At 37.2% G+C, this 15,616-nt stretch overlaps 1 protein-coding gene across 1 annotated transcript; it reads right to left on the reverse strand.

The window, feature by feature from the left end:
* Positions 1 to 4,298: 4,298 nt before the first annotated feature.
* LOC122314430 lies at positions 4,299 to 15,211 on the reverse strand. The gene is made up of 4 exons (XM_043130040.1): positions 14,001 to 15,211; positions 11,384 to 11,648; positions 5,570 to 5,747; positions 4,299 to 5,002 (listed from the first exon to the last, which is right to left on the reverse strand). Exons 1-4 carry the CDS (start codon positions 15,070 to 15,072, stop codon positions 4,448 to 4,450), a joined length of 2,070 nt encoding a protein of 689 aa, XP_042985974.1. The 5' UTR covers positions 15,073 to 15,211; the 3' UTR covers positions 4,299 to 4,447.
* Positions 15,212 to 15,616: the final 405 nt, after the last annotated feature.

Raw genomic sequence — 15,616 nt, forward strand, 5'->3', positions numbered from 1 at the left:
ATGGTTTTACTGCCTTTGCTGAATTGAAGTTTTATCACCAACTTGGCTGTACTCTGGTGGTGCATGTCACCACCACATCAATTGGGGAGCTTTGCTGTTATTTATTCTTTTTAGAGACGGACTGATTTCAAAGTGCATCTTTCAATAGCTTAGGATCTTAGAACTCGGAGAATAGAGACCTTGTTGATTGTTGATAGTTATACTTCGAAAGTAACAAACCTTATCATTCAATTTTATAATTGAATGATAATAAGCTGTCATTATAATGAATCCTGCCTTTTTCCAAAACGGATCTGTACCTACAATTGGTTTTGAAACGCCTGGGGTGAAACCGGTGCCTCTACCCTTGTATATGCCTTAGCCCAAAGAGTAGATTCGCCCCTTATTTTATGGCTGCTTCTCACGTCTTGGATGGTTTTGTGATGGTAATTCGTTGCCATGGAGCTAGACCAGTGAGCTATTATGATTTCTTCAAAGAAGGTCCTTCTCCTTCTCTATTTTAGGAAGAAAAGTCCAATGTGCGTAACATGGTCTTATGCAAGACGAATCCTTAACCTCTACACATATCCCATCTCATGTAGGTGAGGCTGTTTGGTTGTAAGGGTGAGGCAATAAAATAGTATGTTGATGCATCTAACATAGAGTCTAATACAAGCTAGGAAGTGTTAAAGAATGGCTAGTTATTAGGTACTTTTGGAGTACTGATGAGGTGATCCTCGCACCCTATCATGTGATATTGTATTAATGAAAGTGTTGATGAAAGTATTACGTGTTTAGAGTATTTAATATAATTAATTACTTGTGATGAGAGAAGCATATACAGTACATATAATGATCCAATATGGGAAGGAACACGTCCACTGAGTAATTCCCACCAATAAATAAGGTTGTTATCTTAAACAAGACTATTACCGATTTCCATACATAGTTGCAGGTGCGAAGGAGCTACATTTAGATTACTAATATATGATCTGCATGACATTTTTTGTAAAGGAAAATGCTAAATGTACTTAAGAAAAATTTGCAAAAAACTTACTTTTCTACATGTTAGTTATTGATAGGTTAAAAATGATGACATTTAAAATTCAAAATTTGAATTTCAAAAGAAAACTAATATAACGAGTCTTGTAAGTAATTGTAACTAAAACCGTATTATTTGTAGCACTACTCGTTTGTAAAATATATATATAAATTTGTCTCTATAAGGACATGTTTTAAAAAGCTATGGTGGCTGTATATCTCTCACTCTAAGAAACATTTCATGTTAGATTACTAGTTTAAGTCGGGTCGTTACATAGGGGAGAAAGTGAGCCCGCTTTATTTACTCAGCCAAACTTTGTCAATCGCTCTCTGAGCCCTTTAATTGGACTCGATGGGAACTTTAGTCCTAGTATGATCTGCAATTTTACTCAGTTTGTTTCTTTTACTTTTCATACTCAAAGTCAGCCTAATTTCTACCTTAAGCTCAAGCAACATTTTTCAGCCAGTACGCTTGCCTTGATTGGCCTCTAGCTCAAAAACTAGCCACAAAATTAGCCTTTTTAGCTTCTAACTTTGCGTGGGTAGATTCTAGGATTTGTTTGCCAAATACTCTTTGTTGGTGGAATCTATAACTCATAATTCCATGCCACAAACTTTGAGCCATGTTTTAGACCATTAGATGTTATAATTATTTTCGTGCTTATCGTGCAAGTGTGCTACTTGTTTATTTAAAAGACCAAATCAAGTGTCTCCCTTGTAGCTTCACTTAATTTTATTATAATTTGGGCCAGCATGAAAAAAAAAAAAAAAAAAAAAACGATCTGAGGATGTTCATGTTTTGGAAACACTTCAGCTTCAACTAATCCATCTCAAGCTGAAAAAACCCATTTTCTTGTTAAATTGTTTCTTCCATTACTTGATAAAGCTTAAAATTGATGGATAACCCCAGTATGGCTGGTTCTGACTGAGTAATCAGAGCAGAAGATGCCTGATCTCTCGTGGCTACTTCTTCTACAAGTTTAGGTTTCAGGACTTACTCAAAAGTTTGAAGTGCTTTTTCATTAAGTTGAGATTATTTATTGAGTTTTTGATGATTTTCTCAAAATTTCCAACCTCCATGGCAGTTTGTTGAAGCTGGGGGACAAACTATTTTTTTCATGGATCTGTTAAATTGAAGTTGCACTTGTATAAGAAAATTATTAAGGACAATGCTAGGGCCGAAAACCCACCGATGGTGTAATTTTTTTTCTTTTTTTAAAGCATTTTTTCTAAATTTTTTTTTCAAAATACAACAAAATAAAAAAACACAATACTAAAAAATAAACAAACACAAATCCTTAAAAAAAAAATATCTTAATCGGTACAAATGTACCTATCATTTTGCAATTATTAAATACTCTTGAAGTGTGGATAACGTGGTGCTTTCATCTTATCGCTATATGACATTTAATTAAAATTTCTTATTTAAGTACCATATTAATTGAAATGAAATTCTATGACAAGATAGGAAGCACTTAATAATTAGCCCCATAATAAGAACATGTGATACTCTCAACCTATCATAAAATGTCATGTTATAAAAAAAATAAATGCTTAACAAGTACTTTTAATGCCATGGTATGTTACAATAAATTAGGAGTACCACGTCATCTCTATTTCGGGATTACTTAATAACTCTCTCATCTTATTGTGTGAAATGTGTTTTTTTTAATTAAAAAACTACTTCAAAATATACCACTTAATAACATTACTTTCTCTCTCTCTTTGAAGAGAACGTAACCTCAATCTTATTAATATCTATCACTTATGGCGAAGGAAAATAGTGGTAACACAAAATTGCTGGGGGTTAGTTACACAAAGTACCCACTAATAATCATCATCACTTACAGTGTAAATACAGAAGCCCAATTTATCAAGTCTCAACAACCCCTTTAATTCGCAAGGAAGGTAATGGAGTTCCAAGATATCAGCTAGATTGCTTCTGAGCTCCAATTTTTGTCAGTCCATTTGCCACCTGATTGACTTCATATTACACATAATGTACATGAATAATCATGAGGTTAGCAATGGACTTTGCTTGATCCCATGCATCCCTCACTAGCCAAATAAACTCAGAATCCTTTTGCCACCATGAACAAATCAACTTGGAATCAGAATCCACTTCCACTTCATAAAGATGTAGCTGCATGAAAAGTTTCGGACAATTGCTTCTCTTTCTGAGCTGGACCTTTTCATCTTTTGCTTTGCTAATTTTAAAGTAATACGTAATATGGAATTGTTTTCTTTTGCTTCCGAGAATCATACCAAATCTTGAAAAATAGTATTATATATCATATTCTCATCCCACTTCCATCCCATTTATATGTTATTGACCGTAAAATCTTTACATTAACTCTTGTTTTTTAGAGTAACAAGTTCAATAATTGTCAATTGATATCCATCATTCATACAGCTAGATAAGAGTTGAATAACAATATAGTATCTAACATTCTATAATTGTTAACATTAAACATCATGGATAGTTGTCGATTTGTTTCAAGGAAACTGTGACTGAAAAAGGAGCCGATTTCCAAAAAATCACATTCGTTTTTTTCAAAGATATATGCTTTCAACAAGGGGACCAATCTTTTTGGTAAACTATGTGTCATATTCATGCTTATTGCAACTGAGGAAAGCAAAATAAAAAATTCAAAAGAAAATTCTGGGTAAACAAATAGAAACAAGGGTTATAGATTTTTTTTATTGACACCGAGTGTCCAAAGATAGCGTCTAGACTATTCCTGAAGTTGCCCAAGTTCTTGGTAAGAAGTTTCCCGTAATTGCACATTAGGTAATTCAAGAGATCCTAATCTGATGGCCGCTAGATATTATTTGCACTTGAGAAAATTTGAACCTTAGACCTAGGGAAGCATCCCCCAAGCCCAAAACCTTTATGACTTGAAACAAGGGCAATAGAAAAACAATTTTCCATTTAAATCCAATAAAACTTTTGAAAGAAACAATTTATGAAAATGTAAAATTATAAATAACTTCTTTCCTTGGCACGAGTGAGGAATCATGACTAAATTCTCCAAAAATTTTCTGACTTCTTTTTCAATGTCTCTATCCTGAGTCAATTTACAACATTTGTGGGCAGGCTATCCTCCCCCTTTCTTAATGGATGGATGGTCTACATTCATGATGGTGAAAACTTGGAAAGTGGACTCTCTGAAATCCTAATCATTCCATACAAGAAGTGAGACAACCAGTCCGCCTAACTGCAATATATATTGGTGGAACTTGCGAAATTTTGGAGGGTTAGTTTAGGAGTTTGCATGTTTAAATCTTCTGGCATAGGAGAAAACTTTTATAATAATTGCCTTAATCTCAGTTTGCTCAACAAATAACAACTACATATCATCTCTCTTCTCAACTTGAGAAAGACATCAGAGACAATGATTAGCAAAACAGATAGTTACCAGGACTTTCACCTTCCTGACTGCCCAAAATACCTGCCTGCAACTGTGGCCAGAATATTTAGCATTACAACCTCATCATCAAGTTCAGTCTTCACAGCTCGCAATGTAGCGCACTTCCGAAGCATGCTCCGAAGGGCAGCACAAGTGTCAGCATCTAACGGGGTATCAACAACAGCACATAGGGCAAACAGCCACAAACAATCATTTCTTGAAAGAGTATTCATGTTCTCTACTGAGCTTATGCATTTTCTCAATGTTGACACTCGAGTTACCGAGTCCATTCTTAAAATCACAGACAAGGAAGGGCTGGAATTTTCAGCAAGAGTCTTTGGGTTCATATATCCCGAAGGTTGAGAGTTCTCAACATCTTCAGCAGTAAATATTGATGGCTCATCGACAGTGCATTGAGGCCTGGAAGAATCATGAGACTGATTTGAATGGACTGTGTCGGTATCCAAATTTTTTTGAATATTATCCCAAAGTAGCTGGTGGGAATGACATTGTTCATTTATAACCCGCAACGATTGCATCTTTTCACTAGAGCCTTCAAGACGTGACAGGGCCTGAAAATTAAGAGAACAAAAAGAGTCAACTCCTCTTTCAGATGAAAATATTCATGATTCAAGATATAGAGAACTCCTTAAGAAAATTAAAAGTCATGCATTCAAGATTCATGACCAACCGCAGCTATTTTAACCATTTTAAACATTAAGAGAAGTATAACAAAAGAAACTGCCCGAAGTTATTTCATAAGCATATGTGGCAGTTCGTTTCTCATGATTTTTCCAAAACCCAAAGGAGTACAGAACTTTCTCTATTTCTACAGCATCATTCCTGTCGGTAAAACAATTTTTGCAATGGCAGCAGTACGTTTATGGGAATTTGCATGCAGAGATAGGGAACGAGGGTAGAAGTGGTAAAGCCTTTTTCACGCATTATGTCCTATTTTGTAATGTTAAGATATAAGATAATTCCGTAAAACTCTTATTGCTGCCTCAATGCCTCTTGAGGAAATGAAGAGATACAGACTTCTGAAGAGACACACAGAAGTAAATAAAAAGAGAACATAAACAAAAACAAAAACATAATTTAAAAAGAAAAAAGAAAAAAACTGAGGCCATAAGAACTACCAGCCTTAGCTCTGAAAAATCAGCAAGAAATGAATCCTCCCATTGTTTCAATGGTAGTAGATATTCAGGACACTGGGCAATATCTGGAATCTGGGGCATATAAACACTCTGTTCTTTGTTAAATTTACTCCCATCAAACTTGGCTACCTTCACTTTTGGAATCTGAGCAGCTTCCCACCTAAGAAAGAGAGAAAAATACTTTAGATTGATCTGAATATTGCAATGCTCCATTTTTCATAAAGAACTCTGTGTTAATTTCTCCTGCACACCGAGGTTGAGAGTTAAATCTAAGGGGGAAAAAATTAAAAATGGATACAGATGCGACTATTTATAACTTTTACACAGCACTTAATTAAATATTGTTATTTTCTGAATTTATTTGAATTTTGTTTGACTTTGACTGATTCAAATGAAAAAACAAGTTTTGCTGAAGTGTTGTGTAAAAGTTGTAAAATAGTTGTCTGCACCATTTCCCAAGAAATCAATAACCCCCTTTCTTCATCTTAGTCATACACTAATTCTATAACGGAATATATTTCGATTCATAGTCAAAGTGCACCAATTAACTCTCTCCCCCTTGTGTTGTGACTGCTTGAACCTATATGAGTCTTTAAACGCAAGATTCAAAATGTTTGGCCGGCCGGTAGGAAAAATTAATATTATAAATAAATCATTTGGAATATCTCCATAGATAGCATAGCAATATATCAATCACTGCTTTGAGATTTCCGACACATGCTCTGGCAACAAGGACAGTGATTGTACCAAGAACCTTATCACCTCTAACAGTCGGCCTTTTGCAGTCTGAGTAACTTTTTTTAAAGTAAAAATGAGAATATTTTGCACACTGAATAACTAACATGCAATTAAATCATAATGGACCATTAAAGTCCATTTGCAGCACTAGTCCAGCCATAGCAAAACCCATAAGGTAAGATCTTAGATATGGTCCCTTTTAGTGTTTTTGCAAGTGATCCCAAATGATTGTCAAAGATGATGGCCCCATGCAATTTATTTATGTCAACAGAAATTATTATTTCACATGTGATTGCTGCATCCACACACCCCTAAAGAGTTAAGGGGACATTTGGAAAATTTTTTATCTCATCCCATCTTATCTCATTCCATCTCATCTCATTTCCTTCCCAAACACTTTCAAACTAATCATTACAATTTTTTCAAACTAATCATTACAACTTTCCCAAACTTTTAAATAAAAAACAAAAAACAATTAAATTTTTTTAAATCTCAAAACAAAAGTTATATTCTAACAATATTTTAAGTTTATAATATTTATTCAACTTTTTTCTCTTTCTTTTCCCAAAACCTAATAAATACTTAACTCAAATTATTTTACTACTATTCACAAACCATTCACAAAATTCTCATCTTATCTCATTCACCAAGCATCCAGTTAAGAGTTCACCTTTGCACCATCTCTGAGATAATAACAATAATTGGGCATACCATTGAAAAGAATCAATCTTCTTTCCTTTTAAGGTTGTTAAATTTGGTATATTGGAGGCAAAGGTATAGGACATTCTTGATAGCTTTGGCAAGCAAGTGGCATGGTAGGTTTAGAAGTTGAAAAAAAAAGGGGTAGGATACAAAGTCGTGCCAAGACTGATTCCAAATTCCAAAAGCTTTGATTTCAACCGTCTGGCAAGATGAGGCCAACTATGGCACATGTCTAGTCATGTTCCGCATTACTTCAGCACACATCAATGATATGGGTCCCACTTTGGACCCACATAATCAAACCAGTTCCAAATAACTGTTCAGTCATTATTTTGTACCTCAGTTTATTTTTTTTTATAGGTAAATCAAGAAGTAGGCAAAGCCCAAGTACACATGGAGTATACATGAGAAGCACCTAATTAGATTTTACAATCGAAAGGAGAAAATAATGGACATTTAGCCCATTACAAACAATGGCCCCCGCCCATAAGAACAATGATTCAAAAAAGAAAACTTTAAGCTCAATCATTGTTCTCTCGCGATCTTCGAAACTTCTATCATTTCTCCCCTGTCAAATACACCAACACATAACATATAGGAACCATTCTCCATATTGTTACCACTTATGAGTTACCTTGAAGGCCTCTCCAGCTTGTAAGGAGGTTCACCAGTCTACGAGGCATGACCTAGGACAATTCTTGCAAAAAAATCATCCCACATGCTCTTGACCACCTCGCATTGAAAAAGCAGGTGATCTATTGATTCACCATCTTCTTAGACATGCAGCATCAGTCCAATATCATTACCCAATGTTTCCTTAAAAAGATGTGGTGAGAATCTCCTCCAATGACATCCATACGAGAAAAGCTGCTTTTGAAAGAGCTTTCGTCTATCATATACTCTTCCATGGGAACATGGTCATTCCATGGCTCGTTTGAACTAGGTAAAAACGATCTAACAGGGAATCTATCTTTCTTGGATGGCCTCCAGTTCATTGCTTATGAAATACAATGGCACATAGAACTCTGTGATAGTCTCCAACTCCCAGTCTTGGGCTACCCTAATGAATCAACATTCCATTAAGGGGAGCCCCTAGAAAAGACAAAGAGATCGGCTATCGCTGCATCATTTTCTCGTGCAAGCTCAAAAATGGCAAGGAAGGTGTCTTGGAGGTTTTGTTCACCACACCATTTGAAATACCAAAATTTGACACGATAGTCGTCACCCACCACAATATGTTCATGTCTTCGGAATATCTCCCAATGTCTCCTAATGTATTTCCACAAACCCACCCCATATAGGCCGCTACCTCATTCGAGCACCATCCTCCCCAAGCTTCCCCAAATTGTGAATTTATAACAGACTTCCATAGGGGCCCCATTTCGTGTTGGTACCTCCATAACCATTTACCCAACAGGGCTTAATTGAATTTCACTAAGTTGCCAATCCCCAATCCACCCCTAGAAATTGTAGTATAGACAGCTGACCAATTAATTAAATGAAATTTGAACTCTTCCCCCAATCCACTCCACAAGAAGTCTCATTGTAGCTTCTCAATACGGTTAGCAACATTTGTGGGGATTGGAGTTGGAGCAAGGACAAAAAAGGGCTTTGCTAGATGCAGTCAGCAAATGCAAACGGGATGCAAACGGCTGTACGGAATGAATAAAAAAAAGTTATAAAAATAATTTTTTTTTTTCATGTGGGTCCCATATTAATTCACTTTTTTGCAAACGACTGCACGCCGCTTGCATTTGCCAACTGCAAAAATCATTTCTGGACAAAAAATATGTGGATAGGTTAGAAAGAGTACTTTTAATCAAAGTGAGCCACCACCTTTCGACAAATACAACCTCTTATAAGAAGTCAATCTAAGCTCTACCTTTTCAACCACACCATTCCAAGTCCTCTTTGATTTAAAGGAAACACTCAATGGTAAGCCATGATACTTCAGGGGTAGAGATGATACCTTACATCCCAAGAGAGAGGCAAAATAATCTGCTTTGGGGATAGTCCCCACCGGCACCAATTTAGACTTTGAGAGATTAACTCTCAAATTAGAGACAACTTCAAGACAAAGTAGTAAAGCCCTCAAAGATTGGATATGCCCTAAGTTTGCTCCCCAAAAGATGAGTATAGTCAGCAAAGAGCAGGTGATAAATATCAATGGAGCCATAATCACCATTCCCCCGCCAAAAAACTGTAGAGAAAACCACAGTCCACAATCATCTTACTGACATCTTCCATGACGAATAAAAAAATAAAAAAGAGAGTGGCTCCCCTTGTCTCAAACCATGGGATGAGTCGAAGAAACCCACTGATGAACCATTCACCAAAATAGAGAAGCAAACTACAGAGATGCAATACTCTACCCAATTTAGTCATTTTTCCCCAAAGCCACATCTTGCAAGTAAATAAAGTAAGAACTTCCAGTTGCAGAGTAACCTGTGTTCTCTAGATTTGGGTCGTCCATCCAAAACTTCAGTCACCTAGCATGTTGTTTAGATAGGAGGTGTTAGAAATTCTACGCGATGTGGTTCTTGATGACTAGTTGATCCGAGGAAACTATCCCATTTATATCATCAACATATCCATAGCATTGTTCTTGCGATGAGAATTAGCCACCCTATGGAAGAACTTCGACTTGTCTCTCTCCTTGAGCCATAGCACCATTGATTTTTGTCTGCAGAAGATCTCCTTCATCAATGTTACTCTTTCAAGTTATGTGGCTACTTGACTCTTGCGAGTTCTCTCGGATTCAGAGAGTTTTTGCCTCATTCTAGCCCTTCAATCCCAGTAGCTCATCTAAGAGAGAGCGCCTTTGTTGAATCACTTTGCCAAAAACTTGTTCATTCCATAACTTCAAATCATTTCAGTGCTTTTAACTTTCTTGCCATTATGAAGCTTGGAAAGCCTAGAAAATTGTAAGAAGACCACCACTGTCTGATCCTGTCTACAATACAGTTAATTATTCTCAAATTTAAAATACCTTCTACCCCCTTGGATGCCTCCACAATCTAAAATGATGGGAAAGTGATCAGAGCATAACCGGGGTAATCTCCTTTGAGTTATATTCGGAAAATGTAACTCCCAGTCTAGAGTTAACAAAAGCCAATCAATCCTCAACCAAGATGGAAGTTCTTAGTTACTTACAAAACAAAAGATGGGAGTTCTCGGTTGTTGGACCAAGTAAACGTACCACCAGTTAATGGAATATCCATAAGCTTCTATTCTGAAATAAAATCAGAACACTCCCTCATGGTGGGAGTGATGCCCACACACCCAATCTTTCACTCGGGAAGCGAGTTACATTAAAGTCACCCCTTATGAAGCTTGGGAAGTCCCACCAACTAAGAAATCCCACCAATTCTTCCCACAATGGCCTTCTCTTCGAATATTGGCCATAAACTCCCGCCAATGCCCATTGGAAGCTGTCTTCTAAGTTCATAAAAGAGCAAACCATAGTGAAATCACCCAAACATTCCTCCACCCTTTTATCGAACATAATTCGGACACCACCGGATGCTCCTTTAGATGGCTAGTACGACCACCCTACATGTTGACCTCTTCATAAACTTTGGACTAATTTTCTAGTAATGACTTCCAACTTGGTCTGCTGTAAGCAAATAATATCCCCCTTCCATTGGCCAAGTAAATTTCTGACTTGGAGCCATTTATTATGTTCATGCAACCCCCTCACATTCCATGATATTATTTTTGGCTTCATGAAGCAACCATCTATGCATGGACAAAGCACACTTTTCCAGCCCTTTCCTTCTGTTCCTTTAGGGATCGCTAGAAGACCTTGACCCCCACTGCCACCACCAGAGTCTGTTATTTTCCAAGAAACGCATTAGAGCGCCTATGAGCAAACAGAGTCTTGGTCCCATCATAATATGCCTTGTAAAAATCTTTCCTTCCAACTGATAGTGAGCACTATTCCACTGTATTCGCCAGCCAACAAGCACTGGCATGGCTGAGCACCATCTCCTTAGTGACCTTCCTACTCCTCTCAGTGATACGATAGTAGTTTCCCCCCTCCAAAGATAAAATAAACACCTTTGTTTCTATTAGAAGGTGTTTTAGGAAGCCCATGTTTGTCACGAAACAGCAGAATAATCATAAAATGGCTAAAGAAAATTGGTTCTGACAAAAGTCACTGGAACAATCCTCCCATCATAGAAGTGTATGGAGAGAAAAATATCCAAGGACTTTAGATAAATCTTTTATAATAACAGTTTTATTTTCGAAAGGCAAAGGTACCTTAGTTTATTTTTTCAAAGAAAAGCCTTCTATAAATAAATTGAAAAGAAAAACATAAAGAAAAAGAATATGAGAGAGAAAGAAATGATTTACCTAACACGCCTCAAATATTCTAATCCATCTTCTGGAGGACCAGACTCAAAATTGGGTTCTCCTTCAACTGAAAAGGCAGGTTTCTGTATGCTTGCAAAATCTTCATCACTGTCATCATCTTCACTGTTCTCTTCTTCTAGACCTGTGTAGCCATCTCCATCACCAACATTGGGGCAACAAACGGGATCCACGGGAAACAGACTCTCTGTTTCATTATTTTCCATGCTTATAAGACCACAATCCACATTTTCAGCACATGCTTCCCCTGGAAGCCACCATAAAATTTTAGCAACACAGTTTTAAATACTGTGAATATTATCTAGAGGAAAGAAGGAGAATTAAAGTGCTTAAGTTTGATAACTATGCAAGTAAACGGTGAAGAAGTAAAATCATCTGCTTTGATTCATATGGTTAGTCAAACAACTCAGCCAAATCACTTTTTTATTATTTTTTTTCCTTTACAAAAGAATATTTTCCTAAGCCCATCAATGGCAATGTACAAGACTGGACACAATGTATACACAACAATCATCATGTGCCCAGTTTACAAATCAGGAACATATATGGTAAATGTTGCACATAGTTCTTCTGCGGGTTCCTGTAGGCCATTCTTCAGTGCACAAAGACATTCATGTGATTCCTTCCTCTTGCAGCAACAATCCCTGTGCACAATAGAATTGGAACCATCAAATTGACCAACCAGGCCTAAAAACCAAGAAAGAAAGGGTGCACGAATAAAAGGTCTTAGAAAGCTCTATGATCTTTAACAAGTTCTTGAGGAAAGATTTTAATTCAGGAACAGGGTATCTTAGAGAAAGATTGCAGCAGCCAAAAGAGATTAGAAACAGGGAACACCAGAAACCTTCCAAATCCCTATTACAATTCTGGGAAGAGGTGGCCACATATACCTTGTCCTCTAGAAGAACTTAGCACAAGTCACAAATACTAAAAATCTCCACTGAAGTGTTATTTAAAGTTTGAATTGAGGTCGTAAATTTAGGCTCTACAAGAATCACTTTCCTTTTACTGAAACAGCTTACTAATGATCGCATCCTTCTATTAACTAAAGCTTCTGCATGTCTACCAGGAGATGAAAGGGATTTATTTCTAATAACTGGGAACCACCTTGAGAATTTCACCTGTAGTTTAGAAATTTAATAAAGGCTTTCCAAGGTCTAACATACCCAACACTAGCGACTCTTTCAATATTGAAGATCACAACAATCTCAATACACCTTACATTAGTACCTCAAAGGATAACATCCTAATGTATTAAAAAAATTACGCTTCCTCGCTGGAATCTTCAAAAGCAAGCAATGTGACCTTCTATTAGAAGAAGAAAGTTACCAGTTACCAGTTACCGGTCCTCACCTCCTCAGACATGTTTTTCTTCTAAACTATTCTTCCTGACTCTTGGGTCATTATTTTTTAGGAAGCAACATTTCATTTTCTTACATCTACTTAAAGTAATTTATAAATTCCTACTAAGGTGGCGTTTCTCAATTGAGTGGTTGCTCTAGGGAAACTTTTGACCATGGATAACCTTAGAAAACATGGTATGTGCATTGCTAATTGGTGTGTCAGGTGCAAGAAGGATGGTGAATCTGTAAATAATCTCTTTCTTCATCATGAGGTGGCTAAGGCTGCGTTTAGATGTTGAGCTGAGTTGAACTGAGCTTAGTTTTTTATGAATAGTAGCGAGTTGAGATGGTGTAGTAAGTTCTGTGGGGCCTAAGATGAGTTTGGATGTTAAGATGAATTTAGTACTATTTATTGGAAATTGAAAAAGATTATGGATTCCATGTGTAAAGAAGCGTTGAGTTGAAAAAGGTTGTGGGTCCTACATGTAAGATATTTTGAATTGAGATTAGTTTAATAATTTGAGAGTTGTGTATTTAGATGTTAGACTCAGCTTAATATTAGACTGAACCGAGTTGATCTCAGTATAGTCGTTATGGTATGAGGTTTTGAGTCGGAGAGGTTTATATTGGGTGATGCCAAAGGAAGTTGTGGATCTTCTTGCATGTTGGAGAGGTTTTGAGGGATTGAAATGTGTAGCTGCCAGATGGAACATGATTCCTATGTGTTTAATGTGTGTATTTGGAAAGGAATGAGAGATATTTTGAAGACAGAGCATTCTCTTAGAGAACTTCTGAATTTTTTCTTTTCTACTTTGTGTTTGTGAGCTAGGATTTTTCTAAGTGATGATAATGTACTGCATCTGTTTTAGTCTTTTTCCTGCTTCTAGAGTGTAGTAGGTATTTCCTTTGTATACTACTTCCTGTGCACTTGGGCTGTGCATATTCTTGGTAAGAAAATCTCTTATTAATTATCAAAAACAAAAATTTAGAATTCCAAATGCTGCCAGGAATAAGTTGTATCACTCACGGAAATCTGGTACAACTCTTACAGCTAGTGATGAAGATTTTGGTCAAGATACAAGGGAATTTACAGTCAACCCGTAATTAATTGACCTACAATCCTTCATATTAATTGAAACTCAGCATCCACAGAAACAAGTTCATTCATAATGTTTTCACAATTCAAATAAATGCTGTGAACTAAAATCTCATCACAACAAAACAACCATAAATGTGAAGGAATTAATATCACTTACTGAGAATCGCAGGGGCCTCTTCCTTCTTCGCGAAGCGCGGCCGAGGATCAAGATTCAAGTGGATATGCTTCTGATTCTTAGAGCCTGCCAAGTCGTCGTACTCCCTCGAAACAGCAGCCCCGAGCATGTTGTATATCTCTTTCCAAATGTTCCGTTGCTCTACAATGTTTGCAAACCTCAGGGCCTCCATCTCCTTCCTCGAGTACAGCTTCTTGGTTCCATCCCCATTGTTTCTACACCCCTTTTCAGTTTGACCCTTCACAAGGACATTCTTCGGCCTCCCATTCAACTCGAAATCCTTTTTAGCCTTTCTACGGGACCGCCTCGACTTCTTTCCATCCACTTCTTGTATAACATCCTTGTTCTCTTTCCTCCCTGCACAGTGGTCATTGAATTTAATCAATGCCGTTTGATCGATTACTTCAATCTTCAAAGAACCCTCAAAATCAGAAACTTTTCCCGCATGCATTTTATCTTCAGCCATCAACACAACTTCAAGCTCCTCCAAAAGTTGTTTCTTTTTCACTTCCAAGAGATTTCGAGATTCCATTTCTTTTGGCGATTCGCCGTTAACTTCTTCAACAGAAGAACCCATCTCGGCACCCACTTCGTTTATCACAAAGGCCTCCTCTTTCCTTTCAATAAAACCAGACGAAGAGCTTTCTTTGACACTCACTTCATCCTCACACTTCACAGAACCAACCTTTTCTTGCTTTCCTTTGAAGTCCTCAATCTTTTCCACGCCTTGACCAAAATCCTCGACCATTTTCCTCAAACCCCCATTACCAGAAACCGACGCTTCTCGACTTTTTCTAGCACCAGAAGTAAAACCCAGTTCTTGATTTTCTTCAGTTATGATCCGAGATGCCTCAAGATGAGGACAGCTGGCCTTCTTGGAGTCAGAAAGGAAACTCAGCTTCTTGTTCTCAGCAATCCCTTGCTCCTCTTTATTTTCCTGGGGATAAAGAGGAGTGGAAGATTGTAGTAACGGGGGAGATGGTGTGAGAGACTCTTGGTTGTCTCCGATCTCCGTGATTCTTTGTTTGAAACCGAAGCATCCAGCAGAATCCATGATTCAGAGAGAGAGAGAGAGAGAGAGAGAGAGTTCTGCCTTAAGAGAAAGGAGAAGAGAGCGAGTGTTGGGGTTTTGAAGAGAGTTTTTGAGGGATGAGTGATCCCCACGTGAAACTTTAGGCTGTTCGTGCCAAAGACTCCATAGTAAGGTTAGCAAGAGGATTCCATCCTTTTTTCTAAACATCCGCTATTTCTAAATTTTGGAGAAAATATTTGGAAAAAGTTCAAAAATCTCTCCCATTAGATCCCTAAATTAGGGATTTGATTTTTGAGAACTACTGTATATCCCCAATCAACCAATCCGCTTCCTTTTTTACTGTTGGTCCCACTTGAAAATCTCTCTTCACTCTCGATTGCCCTTGTTCGTATCGGCCCTCTCTCGCATTGTTAGCTACCATCGATAGTAGCCTCTCTTCATCGACTGGAATATATGTAAGTATCTGTCATTGTCTCTCGCACAAATGCACTTCTTGAATCAGTTTCCTCCTGGGCTGGACTCTGTCATTCTCTCTTTTACAAATCGAACACACTTAAATCTGAAT

The sequence above is a fragment of the Carya illinoinensis genome, chromosome 1 (assembly GCF_018687715.1).
Source record: "Carya illinoinensis cultivar Pawnee chromosome 1, C.illinoinensisPawnee_v1, whole genome shotgun sequence".
NCBI classification, from domain to species: domain Eukaryota; kingdom Viridiplantae; phylum Streptophyta; class Magnoliopsida; order Fagales; family Juglandaceae; genus Carya; species Carya illinoinensis.

Coding starts and splice junctions, on each gene's coding strand:
- LOC122314430 (XM_043130040.1), bottom strand. CDS start 15,072: ATGGATTCTGCTGGATGCTTCGGTTTCAAACAAAGAATCACGGAGATC. Junction 11,649..14,000: donor AGAGGCCCCTGCGATTCTCA/GTAAGTGATATT, acceptor GGTGGCTTCCAG/GGGAAGCATGTGCTGAAAAT. Junction 5,748..11,383: donor GAATATTTGAGGCGTGTTAG/GTAAATCATTTC, acceptor TCTCTTTCTTAG/GTGGGAAGCTGCTCAGATTC.